Source organism: Psittacula echo, assembly GCF_963264785.1.
Source record: "Psittacula echo genome assembly, chromosome: 2".
Classification (NCBI taxonomy): domain Eukaryota; kingdom Metazoa; phylum Chordata; class Aves; order Psittaciformes; family Psittacidae; genus Psittacula; species Psittacula echo.
Window position 1 is genome coordinate 43,042,336 of NC_137737.1, and position 23,361 is coordinate 43,065,696.

At 37.5% G+C, this 23,361-nt stretch overlaps 1 protein-coding gene across 1 annotated transcript; it reads left to right on the forward strand.

Moving 5' to 3' along the window:
* The first annotated feature begins 52 nt into the window (after positions 1–52).
* On the forward strand, positions 53–23,189 carry YME1L1 (YME1 like 1 ATPase). The gene is made up of 19 exons (XM_080610601.1): positions 53–254; positions 3,422–3,553; positions 5,514–5,676; positions 7,706–7,804; positions 9,426–9,535; positions 10,672–10,822; positions 10,916–11,023; positions 11,771–11,853; positions 12,695–12,785; positions 13,324–13,476; positions 14,703–14,835; positions 16,033–16,095; positions 16,785–16,897; positions 17,262–17,417; positions 18,178–18,329; positions 19,203–19,329; positions 19,430–19,503; positions 20,090–20,176; positions 21,323–23,189. The coding sequence occupies exons 1-19, from the start codon at positions 225–227 to the stop codon at positions 21,464–21,466; spliced, it is 2,169 nt and encodes a 722-aa protein (XP_080466727.1). The 5' UTR covers positions 53–224; the 3' UTR covers positions 21,467–23,189.
* Positions 23,190–23,361: the final 172 nt, after the last annotated feature.

Consider the following 23,361-nt stretch of genomic DNA (forward strand, 5'->3'; position numbering starts at 1 on the left):
GAAGGTCTACCATCTCCAGCCGCTTCCGGGCCAGCTCCGGGCCTGTCACCGCCCGCCGTAGGGGGCGGCCATTTTACCGAGGAGTGAAGCTGCGGGGCCCTCCTGCTGGCGGCGGCGGCTGCCACAGCGACTGAGCTGCGGAGCCTCACGGCGGGGCACAGTCTTTACGTCTGTGCTGCGAAGCGGAAGAGGCGCCTGCGGTCGCCGCCGCCCCAGCTGGGAGGATGTTTTCGTTCTCAACCGTGCAGCCTCAGGTGAGGTGGCTGGCGGAGCGTACCGGCGGTGGTTCTGGTCCGTGGCTGTGCGCAGTTCGCCGGGCGTGGGGCTGCCTCCCCATTGGGAGCTCGTTTCGCTGCCGGGTAGAGGCCGCGAGGCCGGACGGAGGCACGCAGGAGGCCCAGGTCTGCGGCCTCGGCTGGAGGAGCTGAGAGCCCGCTGCCACATTCTGGGAGCTTTGGAGAGCGTTTGAGCGGGTGTGGTGGCCGCGTAGCGGGAGGCTGCCGGCTTGGTGGCACTGAGTAGGGGCTACGGTGGCCGAGGGTTCTTATCTTGTGGAAAAAAGTACGTAAATGGAGAAGGTAAAAGCTTGTCAAATATGAAATGAAGACGTGGCCTGGAGATGGCGCTTTGGCAGTGTTATTAAAGCTGAAGTTAAACTGTGCTGTTGATTGTCACGGGTGGTTGTGAAAACCAAAAGGAAACATAGGCATTGGAAGAGCTCGTGAAGGAAAAATCCCTCAATTATCTCAATTATTTGTTATACAGAACAGTCTGGATGCAATCAGGAAGTCATCTTTTATTAGACAGCGAGTCTGATGGGACTAGTGGGGTTTATGGACTTTGAGCTGAACCAGTGTGGTTTATGTTTTGAGCTAGGGGGATTAGTATGTGATAGTCTTACTTCACAGTGGAATTCCATTGTGCTTGCCAGTTGTTGAGAATGTGTTAATTGCTTTCGTTAGCATGGTGAAATGTCAGTGTGGTTAGTGGTTGGCATGCTGGCTTTGACCTCTGGAAGCTTTATGGTTTTACCATACAAACTCCAAGAGTTTAATTATAACTTTAGACAATTAATTCTGAAGCAGTTTTCATTTGTCACAGCACTGTCTCTCTTGATCTTCTCTCTAGTCAACACAGAGATGGAAGTTCTTGTGGAAGGATGTTCCTCTGCCATAGGCAGAGGCTCAGTCAGATATTGTGGTTGGGTGTCATTCCAGCAGCCGGAGTTGCACCCCAACTCTGTGACATGTAATAAGATTGAGGCATTTTGGAAGTGTTGGAATTATTTGTACCATTGTCGTGGTTTAAGCTGAGTCGTAAATCAGCCACAGAGTCCTCGCTCACTTCCCCCCCACTCCTTTTCCTCCTCCCAGCTCCTGGAGGGATGGGGAGGAGAATCGAAAGAATGTAACTCCCATGGGTTGAGATAAGAGCCGTCCAGTAACTAAGGTACAACACAAACCATTACTGCTGCCGCCAATAATAATAATGATAAGGGAAATAACAAGGGAAGAGAACACAACTGCTCACCATCTGCCGACCAATACCCAGCCTGACCAAGCAGTGAACTAGCCCTGCTGGGTAACTGCCCCCGGTTCTACGTCCTGGGCATGATGTGCTATGGTATGGAATACCTCGTTGGCTAGTTTGGGTCAGGTGTCCTGTCTCTGCTTCCTCCCGGCTTCCCCTCCTCCCTGGCAGAGCATGAGACTCAGAAGGTCCTTGGTCAGAGTAATCATTACTGAGCAGTAATTAAAAACATCGGTGTTATCAGTACTGTTCCCAGGCCAAAAGTCAAAAACACAGCACTGCACCAGCTACTAAGAAGGAGAAAATAATGACTGCTACTGTTGAACCCAGGACAACCATAGTCATGTGCTAGAGTAGGAGCCCTGATACATGGTGCATCTAGGCTTTTATGCTCTGATTCATCAGCTGGTGTCACTGAGTGCTGCTGAACTGCAGAATTGACTGTGATATGTGCATATGCTTTCTGTAGGATAGTTTGATGCTTAGGTATGTTGCTATAGTGAGATCCCAAGGAAGGAAACAGGAAACTTTGGGGAATACCTTGTATAATTTAGTGAAAAAGATAGATATTTCCAGTTATAAAAGTACTACTTCATAAATTAAAATACGTGGTGTTTTGAAAATAATGCAGGAATCAGTAATAACTTAAGAATGGTGATCTCTGAATTAGTGAGATGTTCATAAATCCTCATGATTCTGTGCAATTCAAAAGCAGCCACTGAACTGTCTGTTCAAGTGAACCAGCTTGATGAGATCTGTTGCTTGGATATCTGTCCAGGGATAATGTAAAATTCATTATACTACAATATTTCATATTAAAATCAGAAATTAAGGCCTTCTACTAAATAGGTGGAATACCTAATTTACTATTCTTTTCTCTTTTTTCTGTTTCTTTCTGTTCATGTTTAAGGAGCATTACTTCTCTTCTGTGGCTGTGCTGTGTTGTGAAGTCTTATCAGGCTGATGATCGTAGCTTTGTCTTGCAGACATCAATAATCAGGAATATTTTAAGTGAACATTTCTTCCTAAGAGAAGTGCCTAAGTGACAATAACTCTAAACAGGTTTTAAACAGGTTTTAATTTCAAGAGATGGGGCCAACTTGCAGGCATTTCAGTAGAAGTAATTTGCTATTGTTTTCCCTCTCTCTTTCCCCCCATATTGATTATGTTTTCTTTTTTGATTTCTTTTATTGCTGTGTGAGGAAAACACACCTATTTGGAATGTTAGCTAATTGACTTAATGGGAGCGCGGTGACTACAAGGGATAAACATCCTTTCACAAGGTTTTGTTTTGTGAAATAATTAAGTTTGTAATATTTATCAAAGACATCAACAGTCTTTGTTCTGTTGCTTGGTTGCAACAGTACGTATCTAACACAGCAAACAAGTGATACATTAAAAGAAGGAAAAATAGAAAAATATTCTGAAGGAAGTGTATATGTATGTATGTATATCTGTAAGAAGTTCTCTTTTTTTTTTTTTGTAACTGAATATCGGCTTAAGTGCAAATCAAGGGCAGCCTTTGCATCTCTTAAGTGTTGATGATCTATACCTACTGTTCTGTTTTGAAATCTAGCAATTACTTTCTTTAAACCATGCTTATGTTTGAAAATCAGGAAATGTAGCCTTTTTTTTTTTCCCCTCTTCCAAGCTTTGTGGTCTGCTAATCTGTCATGCATATGTTAAGTTTCTTAACTTTCTTGGTTGGTTGGTTGGTTTTTTTTTTCTTTAGAGGTGTCATCTGACACTGTGGTGTTGAAGCTAACTTCATGTGGTTTCTTATGAAGTCCTCAGTTATACGATTATAAGTCAGGGTTTGGAATGGGGATGTGTTTAAATAATTTAAAAAAGCTTTTTTTTTTTTTTCTTTTTTTTTTTCCCCTCTTTCCAGGCTACTGTTCCTCTGAGTCACCTTATTAATGCCTTTCATGCACCAAAAAGCTCCACTACTACTGCCAGCACAGCATCCGTACATCCTGTTCAGAGGGACAGTTCCCCAGAGCATGATCCTCAGAAGAGTGAGGTACTAAAATCCTTCGGGAAAAGTGGTGATTTGCTTTTAACTTAACTAAATCTGAATAATATTAGCTTAAGGGAATTTAGTATTTGACTTGTTTCATAAAATAATGCAATGTAACTGAATGAAGCAGAATGTTAACACAGAGATGTAACTTTTCGGCAGAACTTTAGTCGATGCTTTGTCATTAAGGATTCCACAAAATACAGCACCTCATTAGCAAGAAAAAAAGCTAGTACTTGTCTTGGTACTAATTTGCAAATGAGGAGGAGATTTGTTTTCACTTTCAACTTAAGGTTTCTTGCTCTGAAGTAACAATAACACTCCTGTTAGTAAACCTCTTATTATTTTTTCACGCACTGAGTTCCAGCAAAGTTTGTTTCATTATTGCTTGTGAGAAAAAGGGCTGTAACTTAAAATACATTGAGGGTTTTTAAGATATTAAAATTTGCATGAGTTCTTATTTTTCTATGAAAATATGTTAAATTTTCATTAGGCATTTTTTGTTTTTCACGTTGAAAATCAAAATACAGAAAATGCAAAGCTGTAATTCCATTGGGTTTTTTTAATTGTTTTTTATTTATTTATTTTTGATTTTTCATGATACTGTATTTGCTTCTGGTGATAAAAATTTATTTCAGTGGGAGATTTGGATTATTGAATGAAACAAAATATGTGTTTCGTTTATTCAATTCTATATTTGTCTTTCTAATCAGCTAGAGTCTCCTTTAAATACAAAGGGATCTTCACGTTTAATATTTTCTCTCTGATTCATCATACACCTGTTTACTTCCTCCAGACATGGTAAAAGTATAAAAATAAGAATTAGAAAAGTCTCTCAAAGGATTTTTAAAGGAAGTTCTTAAAGCAAGTTGATTAGACTATAATAAGTTTAAATAAAGGTTAAGCTCAAATGTTAAGTCAGCAAGTACTGACACAGTAAATGCTGTTCTAGTATCAAATAAAGCTGAACTATTACTGTGGCAAAACCCGTCATTTGAGAAAGTGAGACTTCTCTGCTGCAAAGTTAAGTATGTGTTTGGAGGTAGTAACCTGTTCTGGAGGGTCACAGAAAATGCACATTTTCTCTAATTTTATTTTTTTTTAACACCCCTGCAGCATTTCAGTACTTTTCCAAGCAGCTATTAAGCTGAAGTAGGAAGGCTTGAGCTATTCCTTTAAACCATGTGTAAAAATCAAACGCTGTTAGATATTTTAAAGGGTCCAAACTAATATGTGTTTCTTAAAGCATGCTTTTCCTGAAAAGTTTTTCTCCTGTCTGTAAAATAACAGGAGTAAAATTGCTTTGATCAAGGTTACTTCTTTAGTAACTCAATCCCATATCCTAGTACTTACCCTTTACCTCATAGAAACTTTTGCCTTTTTTATTGTGTGTCTACATACCTTGTGGCTTTTTAAGGTTTTAACTCTGGGTAGAGTATCCAGTCTTTTGCTGCTGCTACATCTGCACTAGCTGCAAAAAGGATAGCAAAAACCTAATTAAAAAAAAAAAAAGAGGTTGGGGGAGATTTTGCTATTTGCTCACTTAATAAAAACATAATGGGTGGCTATTGCTGTACATCGTTGCCCTTCACGCTCGGCATTTGTGCTATCATTAAGAGTATAAAGAGTTAGAAAAGTGTTGTGTTTTTTCTGTGTCTCCTTCAATCAGGGAGCAGGAAGATGTTGAAAAGACTAAATCTGAAAGAAAACACATTGTCATAAATGTATGGTGACAAAATATCAGTGTGTGCAAATGCAAAAGTTTTTCTGTACTGACAGTAGCAAATATTCTTTCTTTGATTGTGTCCTTTAATTTGTTTATCTTCATTTAGAAATTTTTATTTCAGTCTGAACTGTGAAATATAGATGCTGTATTGAGCCAAAAAGTTAACTCAGTTATTCTTTAACTTTTCCCCCTAAGGTAATCTTAAGTAAATTCTGAACATTTATTTCTGTTTTTCAGTCTGTATTTAATTTAAGAGATCTGGGATTGTCTGATCTGAAAGCAAACCATTTCAAAGAACTGGTGAACAGGTTGCTTCCTGGCTACTGTCTAGAAAACAAAGTCTCTTCACAGTGGCATACATCATACATCTCTGCTGAATCCTTCTTTGAAAATAAGCATGGTATGTTTCAGAATAAAGTGCTTATGAAAACTGGAGGTAAATTGTAAAGGTGAACACAGTTATTCTTTAATCTCTCGTGCTGTAGATAACTTGAAAGTCTTAAAAAGCTTTAATAAAAAGAGTATTAATGTCGTTTTTCATCGTGTACAGGTTGTCTCTAGAGTAGTGCTTTTGAATCTTGGGAATTTGAGAAAATTCAACCTGGATTTTGGAATTGTTTCTACAATTCAGATTTTAATTTGGCTGCTATTAACATTGTCTGAACTGAGCAGTAGTGCAAGTGCATTGTCTCCTAAGGATGACCTGTGAATTTTTTCACTAAGTAGAAGAAATGAGATTTACTAATACACTAACATAGAGTCATAGAATCATAGAATAGTTAGGGTTGTAAAGGACGTTAAGATCACTTGGTTCCAACCCCCTTGCTGTGGGCAGGGGCGCTCACACTAGACATGTCACCCAAGGCTCTGTCCAACCTGGCCTTGACTACTGCCGGGGATGGAGCATTTACCACTTCTTTGGGCAACCTGTTCCAGTGCCTCACCACCATCACAGCAAAGAACTTTTTACTTATATGTAATCTGAACTTCCCCTGTTTAAGTTTAAACTCATTACTCCTTGTCCTATCATTACAGTCTCTGATGAAGAACATAACGCAGTCATGAACATCTCCAGTTTACGTGAAGTTTTTCGATTGAAGGAACATTACACGAGGACTTTAATTAGAAAGGAATTATGGGTGGCAAACTGTTAACTGTCCATGTAGAGTATTTAATTACTGAAATAAAGGAAGCGTGGTTCCTTAACAGTTGAAGATGCTTTGTTGGGATTAATCTAAAATACAAGAAGCAAGGCCATTGTAGGTGCTCAAGAATGTCTTGGAAACAGAAGCATATAGCTAACAATTGAGATACTGCCTATATAGTATAGCAGTTGGGAGAAAAAGAAGAACAATATCTCAGGGCTACTATTAAATTGCATTGTGATGCGAGATATAAAAAAATTAGCCCAGAGGCAGTTTCCTGAACGTGAAGAAGACTTGCAGATGCTTCAGAGCTTTGCTGGATTGCCCTGGAAGCTTATCAGACTGGTTGTCAAAGCAAGGTTATAGGTGGAAAACTGCCACAGGCAAGGGGGATGCTAAATCTTCGAGGAGGTACTTTTGTGTAGGTGACACTGCAGGCTATGAATGACTGTTACTATTGATACATGTATATTGTGCATATACTTCTGCATGAAATCAGGAGAGTACTTCTGTTTTATTAAACTAATGTGTTCCTAATTACATTATATTAAATTAACCAATGTGCAGCGGTATAGAAGATAATGGAATATAAAGTATTGTAGAATTAACAGCTAATACTTTTTTCTTCTTCCCATAGTTCTTCAGTATTTCAATTGTTAGCTTGTAAGCTGTTATTACAATCATATAACTTCAAAAAATTATTAGGAACTTTCAGGGTTCTTTTTGCTACCCTTGATGTATCTAATTGATAACTTTCTCAGAATACATAAAACAAAAAATAACCCTCACACTTTTTAAGATTACATTAGCTTTTGAATTACTATGACGACTGCATATGTAGGGTTGGTCTCAATTTTTTTACCCTCCCCAGGTCTCTGATGTTTCTTAAATAATTCTTACCTGCTAAATGAGGATGAGTTCTTTTAAGTTTTGGTAACTATACAACAGATAAATGACAGCCCTCTTTCATTTCTTCTTGCTTCTGTATTGAATGAGGACTGTACAATTAAGTAGACTTAGTGTAGTTTAAAATTTTTTCATACTTTATACATGTTATATATGTTTTATATAAACTTTATATATGTTTTCAAGTGCCACTGAGCGATCTGTTCTTTAAAGCCTTTGGAACTAAATGTTTGAGTGCTGGTCCTTCAGCTTTATGACAGTTTAATTACAGATGCCTGAAGGACCACAGTAAAATAGAATTAATATCCTGTGGAAGAAGAAGTGTTTAGCTGTTGTTTAATATTGGGTGTATTTATACTTTGCTGTATCTTTTTACAGGCTTTGTAGATGTTTTCAGTGTTTTGCGCTCATCTTGTTTGTACAGACAGCATCCTAATCCCCTCCAAAACTTCTCTTCAGAGGTTCGGGGTTGGCCAGGTATGAAACAATAAACTACACTGGTTTTAATCTCTATAGTATCTTCTTATTCTGGGACAGTATTTTTACTTTTTCTTAGAGGCATCACTCAGGAAATACTGTAAACTTCCAGGGGGAGCTTTATATTGATGTTAACACTTTAAATAATGCAGTTATTTTTGCATTTGAGTAGTATGTTTCCAGAATTAAGTTAGTAAACATTGTGTAACTATAGAATCTTGTTCAAAGATAACAGTATCTCTGGCTCCTATTCTTAAAAGATGATAATGAGCTGACTGCTTTTGAATCAATAAGTATGTAGAATCTGTTATTCATCCAGATGAACTTTCTAAGGTGCTTCATGACTGGTTTAAACTACTCCTGGATGTGTGATGGGATGGGTAGCAACAGGATTTCATTAACAAGAACATAATCAGGAGCTCAGGGAGTTCAGCTATTGTCCTCTATTCAATTCTTTTGATACTACATCCGGATGCTATGTCTGGTTTTGTGTCCTATGGTTGAGAGAGATGCTGACAAAACAGATCCTGTCACTCAGTGATGGGACAAAAGGAAGGGTGCAGATTTTTGAGCATTTAATATTTAGGGGAAGCTGAGGAATCTAAAGTTTTAAAGTTAGCTGAAGAGAAGGCAAGGAATGATGTAAGCGATATTTGAGCCATAGTAGCTGCCCTGCTCTTGAACATCTTGATGAAGAGGCAACAATTACAAGTAAAGGCAAAGGAAATTCCTGTTTGGAAAATTGTCACAATGAGAATGGCTAGATTCTGAAACAGGTGGCCTGCAGTGTTGGGGTTATCTTAATCCTTGGAGATTTTCAAAGCTGAACTGGACAAGGTCCAGAAGTACCTGATTGACTGGTGAAATTAGGGCTTTTTTGAGCAGGACTTTGACTAGATCACTTCCAGAAGTTCCTTTTGTCTGGTGCTATTCTATATCAGAAGGTGTAGTGAAAACTATATAATTCACAGGTATTTGTGATTATTTTAAAATGTAGTTGTGAAAAAAGATAAATATTCTTAGATTTTGTTATTTATGTGATAAAATCTCCATCACGGCTGAGCTTTTAGATAAAGCTTATCTTAGAATAGGAAACTTCATTCCCATTCTTCTGGATTGACTTCTGAATGTTTCAGGGTTGTCAGACAGTCTGAATTTAATTCGGCTTTATGCCTTTTCTGTTCCTGAGATGGTGATGGGGTTCGCCAATTGCCTGTAATTCACTGCATAAACTCCTGATTATTTTAACAAAGAAATATATGGGGAAAATATAGTGAAACAGTCAGCAGTTTGCTTGTGTGTTCAGGTTACAAACATGGTTCACACTTACTTAACTATACATTTACAGTACTGAAATTTATTGGTTTATTTATCCAGTTATTACTATTACATACAGAGGTGTCTTTCATACGGTTTCCTGTTCATGCTTTTTTGGTCAGGCATCTTAAACAGATTGCTGTTTGCAATTCTTTTCACTTTTTACTATGGATATATTGGGAAGATTATATTCAGTTCAATCAGGATAGTATTTTTGATGTAATAGTGTCTGAAATTTCTTAGGCCTTTTTTTAGCAGTAGTAATGGATAATTCTTAACTTTTTTTTATTATTACTACTTTAAGTTTACATACAAACACGGAACTTTAAGACTTTGAGATCAAGAACAAGACGTCTGCAGTCAACATCTGAACAATTCACAGAAACAAAAAGTTCACTTTCTTCAATTCTGAAGGTAAATACAAATAACATTATGAAGTTGGTTTGGGGTTATTCAGACCATCTGTTTCTCTTGAATGAACCTGCACAATTTACCAAGGGTGTTTTGTTTTACTTGTGTGAAAAAATTTCCTTATTCTGAAACTTGAGCTAGTGGCAGCATACTGTATTTTCTTACTAATACACAGATTTGCTTCATATATCGCCACTCTAAAGATTATTTGAATTTTTTTAGGAGAGTAGTTTCAGTAGGTTTGTTTTAAATTCTAGAAATAAAATTCTTTGTGTTCTGTTTTTGTAGCTTTTAAAAATAGCTTGGAGTGAAACTATTTGTTTAAACAGAAATACAGTTAGTTTAACACACAAGAATGTGTATTTTTTTTTAAGCAGTTCAGCATGTGATTGATGTTTTCAGAATAGAAAATATCATTTCTTGTGGCTAGTATAATTTAAGATACAAAAATTTGAAACTTGGTGGGTTTGTAAGTTACAAACTCACATACTTATAATGTGGCAAGTGACTTCAGGCTTGGAGTAGCAAAGGACTTAATAAACCAAGTTAGCTGAAATAATCTTTGCTCCTAATTGGTTGTACAGAAGTCAGGCTAGTTAAAGCATTTGATCTTACTTTTGTGTGTAAATTAGCTTTGAATTCTTCCTTCTTCTAGGTGTATGTATTTAATTTCATCTGTGGTCTAGGTGTACTGTGGGTGAAGATAAATCAGAGCTAGCTCCATTCAGTGCTAGTCTTAAATTTGGTAGGGCATATGAGATGTATCAGGCTCTGTCAAAGCTATACTTGCAAAGATATTTCACATTTGGAAATTATTTATGTTGATTTAATGAAGCAAAAAGCTTAAGCTAATAACTCCCAGTGTATCCCGTGTACAAAGCTAGCTGTGTACATATCTGCCTTTGGCTGTGTTTTCTATTTGAAACTGGGCTCTGACCAGGAGGGCTCTAACCTGTTCAGGGGTGCCCCTGCAGGAGCCATTGTGATTCCACACTCAAACTACAGCCCTGTGTCATCTAACTAACCCCATAGCACCGGAATTATGTGCTTCTTTTTTTTTAACTCATGCTAACCAGGTAGCAAATGAACTATGTATCAAAACTCAGTGCCTACTAACGTGGCTGTGGAAAATATTTCAGGGCTTTATCCTGAGAAAGCGCAGGATTGATGTTGAAAATTTGGATGCACTGATGAAAACCAAAAACATCCCAGAGGCACACCAGGATGCTTTTAAAACTGGTTTTGCAGAAGGCTTTCTGAAAGCACAGGTATTCCTGCAAAAAACACTTGGTAAGTTGTTTTAGTTCATGTATTTTGTCTTTGCATTCAGAAAGTAGTTTATTTCAGCCCATATTAAAACTTTTTTTTTGTTTTCTTTTACAGATTCCTTGAGAAGATCACGTTTGCTTTCTTTCTTTCTTTTTGTTCTTTGTTTTTACCTTGCTATATATTCATCATTTTTACCTGGGAAAGGTTCCTTTTCTGATGCTGGTTAGTTAACTTTTTCCTGCATTGTTTCTGTTGTGGTGTTACTTCCAGCAGGTTTAGCACAAATTAAATGTGTTTTGATATTATGATAGTTTTAGGATAACAGGGAGGAGGTGTTTGTTGCTTCTGTCTACAGCCTTTCAGACAATGGTGTACCAAAATGTTTATGGAGACAAAAAGTTGGCTCTAAGCGTAATTATTTTAATTCCTTTGGTGAAACAATTACATGGAACCAGAAGGAGAAGTTATCAGACTGTTCACCAGTTATGTGTTTGTCTTTGAATTTAGATGATGTGTTATCTAGGTCAGCAGTTTGGATTTTATTTGTAATCACAGCTTAGTTTATAGAGACTAGGTAATTGCAGGCCAAATTGTCATCTTAAAACCTGTTGGGAATAGTGGAATGATCAAACGCTGAACTAATGTAAATGGAGAATTTCAGCTTCATGCTGAATTGCAGCTTGGATGTCAAGAAAGGTTATGTGCAGAAACATTGAGGGAAAGCTTCTGCCTTTCTGTACTACAGATGACTAAAAAGCACATCTCTGAATTAATTACAAATATTTTTTCCTTTTTTGTTTAAATAAATCTTAATTCTTGCTGGACACTTGTAAATGGAAACATGCCCTGTTAAAAGGGCAGGTGTAAAATTAGTGGCTTAATGGTGATATGCATTCAAGTGCAAATTTCATCTTGGAATAAAGTGACTTTGTGTAAACTTGTTGTTCATCATCTGCTGTTTGCTATCAGTACGCTTTCGAACATCAAGTATCTTTGATGCTGCAGTTGATCCAATCCAGTTGAAAAACGTCACCTTCGAACATGTAAAAGGGGTAAGTTCAGGAGTAAAGTCTGAGTTTCTGCTTAACTAATCATTGTCAGCCTGAAGAATGTTTACTCTGTTCAAGAAACTTTGTATGAGCAGAAGCCTGATACATATTGACCACCCAAGATGAAGGAGGGTTTTAACTGTTCTTGTTCTATCTGGTATCTTTGTGGCATTTTAATACCTTATAAAAAGTGCATTCTTGACTTGTTGAATTGCATTTTGAAAGGTTAGAATAGCAAAAACCAGGCCGTGAGTATCCATGTTAATCTGTTTTTTGCAGAAGTTAACCAGTACAAGAAAATGGTAATGCCATTTAATTATTTCTCTCTTAGCACCATCTCTTTGGGATTTCTGATGTTAGGACAGGAGATGGAGAGATTCCCAGAAAAAAGTGGCCATGTCACTGCTGGTGGGATAGCTTTATTGTTTCTATTCAGCTGTTCTTTGGCTGTCAGTGGCCAAATGAGGACCCTCCCCTCTCCTTGCCCTTGGCAAATAGACTTAATCTTTTTTTAACTAATTAGGCAAATCTTGATGTCGTATTTTTTATTCTGTATCTATCTTGTCAGTCAGATCTGGTCTTGAACTGTTTGGTTATTCTTTCAGTGTTAACAACTTCAGTACTTATTGATTCCTATGAACAGTTCTAGGAAATAGATTGAGTTAAATCCATGGACACTTGGTATCCACAGAAATTCTGTGGTACACTTTTGTCTCCTCTTTCTGATGTATATTTTCGATCAACACTCAGTTAGAGACTTAGTCTCTAATACAAAACTTGCCTACAAAACACATTTATTTTAGAAATCGTTGGTTATATTTTGTGGCATGTTTTTTATGTGTAGGTTGAAGAAGCTAAACAGGAATTGCAAGAAGTTGTGGAATTCCTGAAAAACCCACATAAATTTACTGTACTGGGAGGTAAACTTCCAAAAGGTAAGAATTCATTCTCAGCAGAAGTAAAATTCATATGTCGCTGTGGCTGTCTTCATAGCTTTATTCTATACTGAAGGACTGATTTACAGCCTAGCTTCTGAATGTTTTTTCCTTTAGTTAGGGAATCAGGAAAGTATATAACCAAAATGGGCCTAAATACTACTGTTTTATTTAGCTTGGATCTGGAAAAATGCTGAAATAATATTAGACATGGATAGTGGATTCCTAAAATACTTGAGAAACAAATGAATTCTCAAAGAGTTGTGAAAGCTTCTTTATTAATGGATACAGAAGCCTGAAGTATTCTCTTTGATAGCCTTACAAGTCTGTTGTTTGAATATGGATCATCGCGTATCTAGATTTGTTATAGGAAGATACTTCAGATGGCAAGTGATAAGCAGTATCTGAAAAGGGATGTTAAAAGTTATGAAGTCAAGTGTTAATTATTTCCCCTAATGCATGGAAGAAACAGTACCTGTGTAACAAGACTGTGTGGGTTTGGTGGTTTTGTTATTTGGGTTTTTGTTTGTCTTTTCAGGTATTCTGTTAGTTGGACCACCTGGTACGGGTAAAACTCTTCTTGCACGGGCTGTAGCTGGTGAGGCTGATGTTCCCTTTTATTATGCATCTGGATCAGAGTTTGATGAGATGTTTGTTGGTGTAGGAGCTAGTCGCATCCGAAGCCTATTCAGTAAGTTAAATATTTTGTGGTGTTTTCACATGTGAGATTAAGTGTTCAGTGTTGATTAGGTACAGTTCTGGTTACTGGAAAGCAGGGTATGAGGCTAATAAAACATTGATTGTGGAGGTAGACCTCAGAATTCTGTGAGCATGAGTTAACTGTAGAATCTTGCCCCTAAGGCAAAATTACAGCAAAAATTACAACTGATGTTACAACACTCCCAGAGAGAAGTAATTTAATTAGAAATGCAGTGTCCTATAAAATAAATGGAATAATTTACATTGTAGTTTACTTACTGTCATATGTAAATTAGTGTAAATTTGAATTTTAATTGTAAATTTAAGATAAAAATATTTATCTTCTTGGTTACTTCCCTCATATTTTAATTTTTTTTTTTTTTTTTAAATCTTTCTGGGAACTTTGCAGCATCACAGTGTAGCACTGGGCTGAGATGTCCTTTCTCACACCCATCAATGGGCCCAGAATAAGAAGGGCATTATAATGAAACTTCTCAAATTAACCTTGACAGAAAAGGCTTTCTGTTTGAAGTATGCACATAAATATTATTGGGGAGGGGGGAATCCGATTTTCTCTTAAATGAAATATTGATGGTGTCAGGCATATACAATGTAGAAACTAGTTTGCATTTGTAGAAGAAATATGACTTGCTTCACGTGGAAGGGGATGCAAACTGTAACGTGTTGTACCTTTAAGTGTGCATTACTTTCTGTTGACTACAGAGGTTTAGATGACTGACTTGTACATTAATATTTTACAGATATGTCTGGCAGGGTAACATGAGTTGCATCCTGGTATGCATGTATCTGTTGTTGGTCTTAAAGTTTATTATTGCATTTTTTTATTTTATATTTTTAATACCATCACATTTAATGTTATTTTTATTTAATAGGTCAATGCTGTCTACTCAAGCACATGAAATATGCTGTTGTAGGGAGTGGATGCAAAATACAATAAATTTCTGTACCTATTTTAGTAGTAATTTCTTGTAGCATGGTAACAATAAGCTGATGTAGAGATAAAGAATCTTGCCTCTCTTTGCATCACTTCATTTAAGAAATAGATTGAATATTTTTTTAGGCTAAAATCAGGACAGTTCTGGTGATATCAAATAGAATTTTTTATAATCCAAGAATAATAGAAATAATAGAATCTTAAGTCATATGATACACTCTTTGTGTGGTTGAATTGTCCTTCTGCTGTTTTTCTTCTGTCAGGGGAAGCAAAAGCAAATGCACCATGTGTTATATTTATCGATGAGTTGGACTCTGTTGGTGGGAAGAGAATTGAATCTCCAATGCATCCCTATTCAAGACAGACCATTAATCAACTTCTTGCTGAAATGGATGGGTAAATATAGGGATTCTGAGGGCACAGAAGGTCCTTGACTGACTATTCAGAATATTGGGGTGAATTTTTCTTCGTTTTTGTAATTTTTTTTTTGTAATGCTTTAAAGAATAGAAATTGAAGATGCTTTTATGACCACTTTCTAGTGCTGCCAACAGTAGCATTAATGGCCTTACAGTAAAGCATATGGAAACTTTGGAGTTGTAGTAGCACAATAACTCCGATTATCTTATATAATTGCTCATTATTTTTTTAGGCTACCTATATATCTAAAGGAAGAAGTTCAGCTTGGATCCAGACATGTTTTTAACCAGTTGCTGGGCTGAACATGGTCATGCTTGGATGGCATATTGTTTGATAGCATGTTTTTGACTGGCTTGTTGAGGTCATCCAAAATAATCATAGAATAGTTAGGGTTGGAAAGGACCTTAAAATCATCTAGTTCCAACCCCCCTGCCATGGGCAGGGACACCTCCCATTAAACCATGCCACCCAAGGCTCCGTCCAATCTGGCCTTGAGCACCGCCAGTGATGGAGCATTCACGACGTCCCTGGGCAACCCATTCCAGTGCCTCATCACCCTAACAGTAAAGAATTTCTTCCTTATATCCAATTCAAACTTCCTCTGTTTAAGTTTTAACCTGTTACCCCTTGTCCTGTCACTACAGTCCCTAATGAATAGTCTATCCCCAGCATCCCTATAGCCCCACTTCAAGTACTGGAAGGCTGCTATGAGGTCTCCACGCAGCCTTCTCTTCTCCAGGCTGAACAGCCCCAACTTTCTCAGCCTGTCTTCATATGGGAGGTGCTCCAGTCCCCTGATCATCCTCGTGGCCCTCCTCTGGACTTGTTCCAGCAGTTCCGTGTCCTTTTTATGTTGAGGACACCAGAACTGTACACAATACCCCAAGTGAGGTCTCCACGAGAGCAGAGTAGAGGGGCAGGATCACCTCCTTCGACCTGCTGGTCACGCTTCTTTTGATGCAGCCCAGGATACGGTTGGCTTTCTGGGCTGCGAGCGCACACTGAAGCCGACTCATGTTCATTTTCTCATTGACTAACAACCCCAAGTCCTTCTCCACAGGGCTGCTCTGGATCTCTTCTCTGAATAAGAAATAGAATAAGTTACTGACAAAAAAAGGTGTAAATTCTGTCTCCAAAACAAAAAAATTCTTACCTTTTTTTTTTTTTCTGTGTAGCTTTAAACCTAATGAAGGTGTTGTTATCATTGGTGCAACCAACTTCCCTGAAGCATTAGATAAGTGAGTATAATGAATTGATCATTTTTACAGAATATGTATTCAAAAAAACAAAGAAACAAACAAACAAAAAAACCCCCGAAACACTGCAACTTCGAAATTGTACATGATAATCAGATTAGGATTTGGGTTGGAAGGGACCTTAAAGACCGTCTAGTTCCAACCCCCCTGCCATGGGCAGGGACACCTTCCTCTAGACCGGATTGCTCAAAGGCCCGTCCAGCCTGGCCTTGAATACTGCCAGGGATGGAGCAGCCACCATCTGGGCTGTGCTCTGGGCAACCTGCCCCAATGTCCCATAGCTGATTTTTTTCCCCTCTTAAAAATGATGTGTATTGACCAGTTTGGGGTATTTAAAAGGTTGTTTAGTTAAATATGAAGAAATAAGTAGCATGTTTCTAAGCATCTAAAATGTCCGGAAGCTTTTCTGCTTAAGTTGATCAGCTGCATTCCTTGTTCACAATGCAGAACTTTCAAACCCAAAACACCCTTTAGAATGGGTTGCTAGTATATATCTTTCATCTGTCTTTTTACAAAAAGTTAAGAAAAACGAATTTGTTGCATTTGTGCACCAGACGTAGTCTGTGTAGATGTCTTCAGAAATATCAGGTGGATTTTTGTTCCTTAAATATGTTAGTAACAATTTACTGCAGCATTTTTAAGTAAGTGTGTTAAATTGTCTTTTCTGTTAGTGCTTTAATACGTCCTGGTCGCTTTGATATGCAAGTTACTGTTCCCAAGCCTGATGTAAGAGGTCGTACAGAAATTCTGAAGTGGTACCTTAATAAAATAAAGTATGATCCATGTAAGTAAATACTTTACTGTAACACCTTATGTAGCAGTTGTTATACTTGATCAGCCCACTCATGTATTAGTCCTTATTCCACCAGCAATTGTGGCTTTACTGTGTGTCTCAATGAAGAATACAAAAATTGCCTGGTATGTAGTGTTACAAGTTTGCTGAGGCAGTGTTTCTTCTAGTTTCCAGCAGTTCACTGTGTTTTAAGAATTAGACTTCAGCTCTTCTAAAGCTGAACACTTTTTATTTAAGTCATTATTTGGAATAGAACATGATTTTTGCTTAAAATTTGATAATTTCTTGATATATCTTCACAGTACAAACTTTTTCAGGAGTATGGACCCTATGACAAGTTTGTTTTTCTCCACAGCTGTAGATCCGGAAATAATTGCACGAGGCACAGTAGGATTTTCTGGAGCAGAGCTTGAAAATCTTGTAAATCAAGCTGCCTTAAAGGCAGCTGTTGATGGAAAAGATATGGTAACCATGAAAGAACTAGAATTCTCCAAGGACAAAATTCTAATGGGTAGGATTTTATACAAAAGACACATATATGTTACACTACACAGGGGTTTTCTTGTGTGATTAAGACTTTTGCAGACAAAGAGGGTTTTTATGCTGTTGTCTTTTGGTTTGTTAGGGGTGGTTTTGTTATTTGGAGTTTTTTAATTTGGTGTTTTGTTTGGGTGTTTGGTTTTTTTTAAGCAAGTAAGTCTTCTGGTAACTAATTCTGAACTGAACCTTTTGAGACCAGAGAGTACCATGTAAAATCTAATACGGAATTCGTTCTTTAACACTTCGTGCCTTTTTTTTTTTTTTTTTTTTTTAATCAGAATTGCTGCATGTTGTACTTCATGGTGGAAGACACAGGCTTAATTTCTTATTCTTCCCCTACTTACTCCTAAAGGAAAGGGGTGAATAAAAGACCAGAAACCTGGAACTTCTGTTTAACTAGCTTGTCACGTGATACCACAGAACTAAAACATCTGAGATGTAGACACTAAAAATCTGGTCTGCTCATACTTGAGAGAAGAAATGGATTTTTCTCAGATACTTAAACTGCATTTTAAACCTTTTCCTTTAAAAGCAGCTTGTTTCTAGGGTGTATTTTAGACATTAAAATCCTACTCATAAACATTTGCACTTAATGAGCATTAATTTTGCTTTCGTGCTGTTCCTCAGCTTCTTCGTGCTCTGTTTGAGTGTATGTAATGCGAGTGTATGTAACGTGTGGACTTTGGTGGTCACCCGTACAAAAGTAGTTTATTTACGTTCCTCTTTTTAAGGACCTGAACGTAGAAGTGTAGAAATTGATGAGAAAAACAGAACCATCACTGCTTACCATGAATCCGGACATGCTATCATTGCATATTACACCAAAGATGCAATGCCAATCAACAAGGCCACAATCATGACACGAGGAACAACACTTGGACATGTGAGTATTTTATGTTGTTTTGATGTTGATGAAGAATTTGCCAACAATGATATTTGTTGTAATTATGTTAATGCAGACTGTAGTATGTTGAAATACTTGGCTATGAGCAGTCTGTTGGAAAACTTTCTGGTCATGTTTTTTGTGTGATGGAGAAAGCTTTCTTCCTCCATTTCTAAATAGCCTGTGCTGGTATGAGAGTTCATATATACACGGAAAGAAATAAAAGTGTGTCTGATTCTGCTGCAGTTAAAATAGCTCCCAACAGCGAAACTTTGAAGAATGTCTAAAGAACTCTAAGGTAGAAGCATTGCTCAACTGTACTTTTAATACAGACATCCTGTATCAAGTTATTCTTTGCCCAGTGTGACTTTTTCTAAATCTAAGTGGTTACCTACCTTGTTCCTAGCATAGATATCCCTAAGTTTTTCTATTCTGCCTCCAGCTGCCAAGCATTTGAACAGAAAAATGCCTCTAATGTCTGTTTCTGTTGAACTTTATTGAAGATAATGTTAACTAAGTTCTGTTAAAGAAAGCCATTGGCCTGAATCCTCCAGGCAAGTGGATTCGTGCTCAATACAAGTGTAGGGAGTAAGGAGAAATTAATGGGATAGGTTGTTCTGTTTGATCTGGTTGTAGGTTTAGGTTGCTTTATTTTAAGTGGTGCTTCTGGCCTGTAGGAGGCTATTTCAGCTGGTAGACTAAGCACCTCCAAGCAAACCTGATGAGTGTGCAGATTAGGAGCAGGCCCAGAGCATTCAAACTGTTGCATGAAAGTCTTTATGTCTGTTTTGGATATAAACAAGAATGTTTTCCAGGTTATTTCAGTGTTTCTTCCATTTTTTTGTTACCTGACCACAGTTCTGAATCTTACAGGTATCTTTGCTCCCAGAAAATGACAGATGGAGTGAAACTAGATCTCAGCTGCTTGCACAGATGGATGTCTGTATGGGAGGCAGAGTAGCAGAAGAACTCATATTTGGAAGTGATCACATCACAACAGGTCAGCTGATGGGTAGTTAAAAGTGTTTGTGATCAAAGCTGTGGACTAGCATGTTTTAACTTGCTTTCAATAACATAACTTGCATCTATTCTCTATCTAGGTGCTTCCAGTGATTTTGACAACGCTACTAAAATTGCCAGACTGATGGTGACTAGATTTGGAATGAGCGAGAAGGTAGTATCAGCAATCCTTAAATATTTGTTTGATACAAATGAGTGTTCTGTAACTAAATGCCTATTTGTCAGTGATCAGAGACACTAAGTAGTTCTGGCTGTCCCTGCTATAGAGAACTCAACTAGAAAACCTTTGACAGTTTAAAAATTCCCCTGCAAGATCTTCACCTCAGAATTTCCTTGGAAGTTACTAATGTCTGCAGAAAATACTTACAATAAAATGAAATCTTTTGGAATAGGGGATTATCTTGGGGGTTGGGACACCAATGGTGAGTTTTCTAGACTTCTAAAAGAATCTTCTTTAGTCATCTTTATTACACACCCAAGCATTAATAGTTTAGGGATTTTGGTTTGGGTTTTTTTTAATAAGAAAATGCTTAATCAGGTTCTGCATTGTGACCTGTTGAAATAGAACTCTGCATTATGTAGTTGATGAATAGGCTTCTTGTTTTGCTTCTGTTGCAAGCACTTCAACAAGCGTACAACTGACTTAGCACATAGAAACAATAGGTGATGAAGCTCTAACAGTGTTTTATGTGTGTTACTGCAATAGTGGCAACATAAAGGTATTTGTTATTGTTGTTTAGCTTGGTGTTATGACCTATACTGATGCGGGGAAAGTTAGCCCTGAAACTCAATCTGCAATTGAACAGGAAGTAAGAACACTTCTACGGGTAAGGTTCTCTCCTCTTCCACTCTGATAACATTCATTTGGTAAATATGTATTGGTGAAAATAAACAGGTGGATGAAAGCATTCACACCTGCTTAATGTAGGTGCAAGTTCAAATCCCTGCATATAAAAACTTCTTGGTGATTGTCATGGACAAGCGGTGAGAAACAAGCTGATGGTGTTGTGTTCTTTAATATACTCTTGAAGACTTCCTCTTATGTTTGGTCAGGATTTATTTTTCTTCTCCAATTCGTAGGAAAAAAAATACACCTATAAAATATTTTAGAACAGATGAGAATGTTTTGTGTTACTCCCACATTTCGTAGCTTGCAGCTAGCTGGTTTGGTCTAGAATCACAGGAGTGGCCATATTGGATCAGAGAGTTGCCTTTTTCAGTAGCCTATTCCTCGCAGTGTGGTCAGTACCAGCTGCTTGCGGAAGTTTTTAACGTCAATAACCACAGAACTTCCAGATGGCTATTCTGGTAATCTGAGCTGGTACAGGCAGGAGAACTGTTTCTTTATAACATTTAAATTAGTAACACCTTTTTGCTGTAGCTGTTTTTGAACTGACTTGATCACATAAGAACCATCTACGTAGAACTAGAAGTTCAAGTTGAAGCTGGTAATGCTGGCAACATGCATCTCCTTGCAGCAACTGGTAACTTGTTGGGTATCCTTAATCTTTCTAAAAGCACATATTAATACTTTGAGAGTTTCATAAACTTTTAAAAATTTGAGTCTTTGAGGAACATTTCTTTAATGCTTTAACACTGCTTATAATGGAAAATCAAATATATCAATCGGCAAGTTTTGAAATCTGGTAAGTCTTTTCTAAGTCATACGTACTAAGGTTTTTCTCAGGATTTTCGTTTTAGTCCCTGCTTCCGCAAAATGCAAAGGTGGCACCAAGTGCGGTGGTGTTGTTTTTTATTTCTTGTTTGGAGTTTTTTGATTTATGCCAGCTAGATTTTAAGTCTTTGAGAGAAGAGCTGCGCTAGCTATGAATGTATGCACTTCAGATACTTGTTTCAAGCTAGAAATTATGTTTAAAGCAGAATCTTGCTGGGTTTTTTGTTCTGAAGTCTCATAGTCTCCTTCCACCTTTTTTGTTTGTTTGGTTGGTTGGTTTTTTGTCCCCTAATATTAGGACTCGTATGAGCGAGCAAAGAACATCCTGAAGACCCATGCAAAAGAACACAAGAATTTAGCAGAAGCTTTATTGAAATACGAGACTTTGGATGCCAAAGAAATCCAAATTGTTCTAGAGGGAAAAAAACTAGAAGTAAGATGATAACTTCTGGGATACTGATAATTTGAAGAATGTACATCTTGCAATGCAGTAGTCTTACGAAGCATAGAGCCTTTTTTTCCCTTCCTGATGTGTATGGCATTAGCGACTTTTTAATATTCTGTCTCTTGTGAGCTTCTGTTACTCATCTGTTTGTTGTGTCTCATCAAAATAAGACACACAAAATAAAGCAAGTTCCTCAGCCTCTGGTCCCGCTACTCTTCCCACAATAAGTTATTCAGGAGGATAAAACTCAGGGTTGAATTCAGTGTTCTGGTTCAGTCAAATGTGTTGAAGCTGAGAATAAAAACATGCAGATACACTGGTGTGTTTTGGCAGAGCTGCTTGGGTCATGCTGCTGTGTGTGTTTGAAGTGATACCCCACAATACATGCTGTGTAATGTTTGTGTGACAGATTGATTTCTTAACTAGTCTGTCTAACGCTCATACTCTGAAACTAGAGGTCACTTTTTAAGAAGACTTCTTAGGCAACAAAACATTGAGTAAGAGTGAAGCGACTACACAATCCATCTCTGTTAAAGGGAATTGTCAGAACTTCATGTTAGACAACCATTATGGTTGTGTTTTCAGTGCTCTTGGGGTTAAAATAGACACGTGTATGGCTGGGAGAGAATCTGTAATGCAAAATCAACAGGCTAAATGTGGCTAAGCCTCCCTGGACCATGTTTTGGGCAGAACCATGGCAGGGATAAGAGGAAATACCTGTGACCTCTGATGTGCTGCTGACAAGAGTCTTAGAGTTTTTATTACTGCAGTAAATGGGTAACAGTGCTTTGATGGCAGTGCTTTTACACTGCTGGAGATTCTACAGAGCTAAATTCTGGTAATACTATGTATAGGCGTTTGATAATCCAACAGATGATTTCTTCCAAGGGGGTGATATTGCTCACTGAAGAGTAGTTTGGAAAATATTTGGAACATGTGTTGTTTCAAATAACATTCCCAGTTCTGTTCTACAGTAGAGGTAGGGAAAACACCTTGTCTTTCAACCCTTACAGAAGCCTCTGGAACTCCTAAGATGATAACGAAAAGGTTTTGAGAACAAGCAGTTTCCAGTCAAGTGGAAGTGATTGCAAGCAATCATATGCCAGTTTTATTCTGGTATCATGGAACTGATTTTTAGGAATAACACATCTTGATCATAATCCTTCTGCACAGTTAATTGTAGACTCTTGGGATGATAAACTCTGTTGCAGAAAGGGCCTTTATGAGTGTACTGATGTTGGAGGTTACCATATTGGACATTAAAATAGTTGGGCTGGTGCCTATAAATGTGAATGGAAATCGGTAGCTACACTTAAAAGTAGAAATAACATAGTATTTTACAGTTTTCTGAGTGTAATGCTTGATTATAACCTAGTTTTTTAGTAAAAGCACTTGCATTTTTTTTTTCCTTCAAAACCAGGATGACTTTCTCTTTGCCTATTTTTGTCAGCTTACTAGTGCCATCCCAGTGCAGTGTGGGAGAACTTCTGAATGTTACAAATCAGTATGCCAAATGTCTAGGCTGACTAGTTCCAGTTGTACATGTATTTTAGGATTATGCCAACAGAAACAAATATACCGCGTATTTGGCATCCGTTTTTGAAGTAATAAAGGTTAATTTTAATTATGCATATTGGTTTTCTTTTTATTCCCTTTAAATGGCTATAAAATGTAATACCAAGTTCCCTACTGTGTAAATTGAGGTGTATGAAACATTTGAGCTTGTAAATAAATTTGAGAATGATGGCCAAATTGCATGTTCTCTGCTTAGATTTCTAGAGAATGTTCTCCCTAGAAATTCAAATCTTTTTTCAGTTGCTGCTTCAGTAGTGGGACTTGAATGGGACCTTTCCAGCTAAATAATGTGAATCTGCATTTAGAAACAAAAGTAA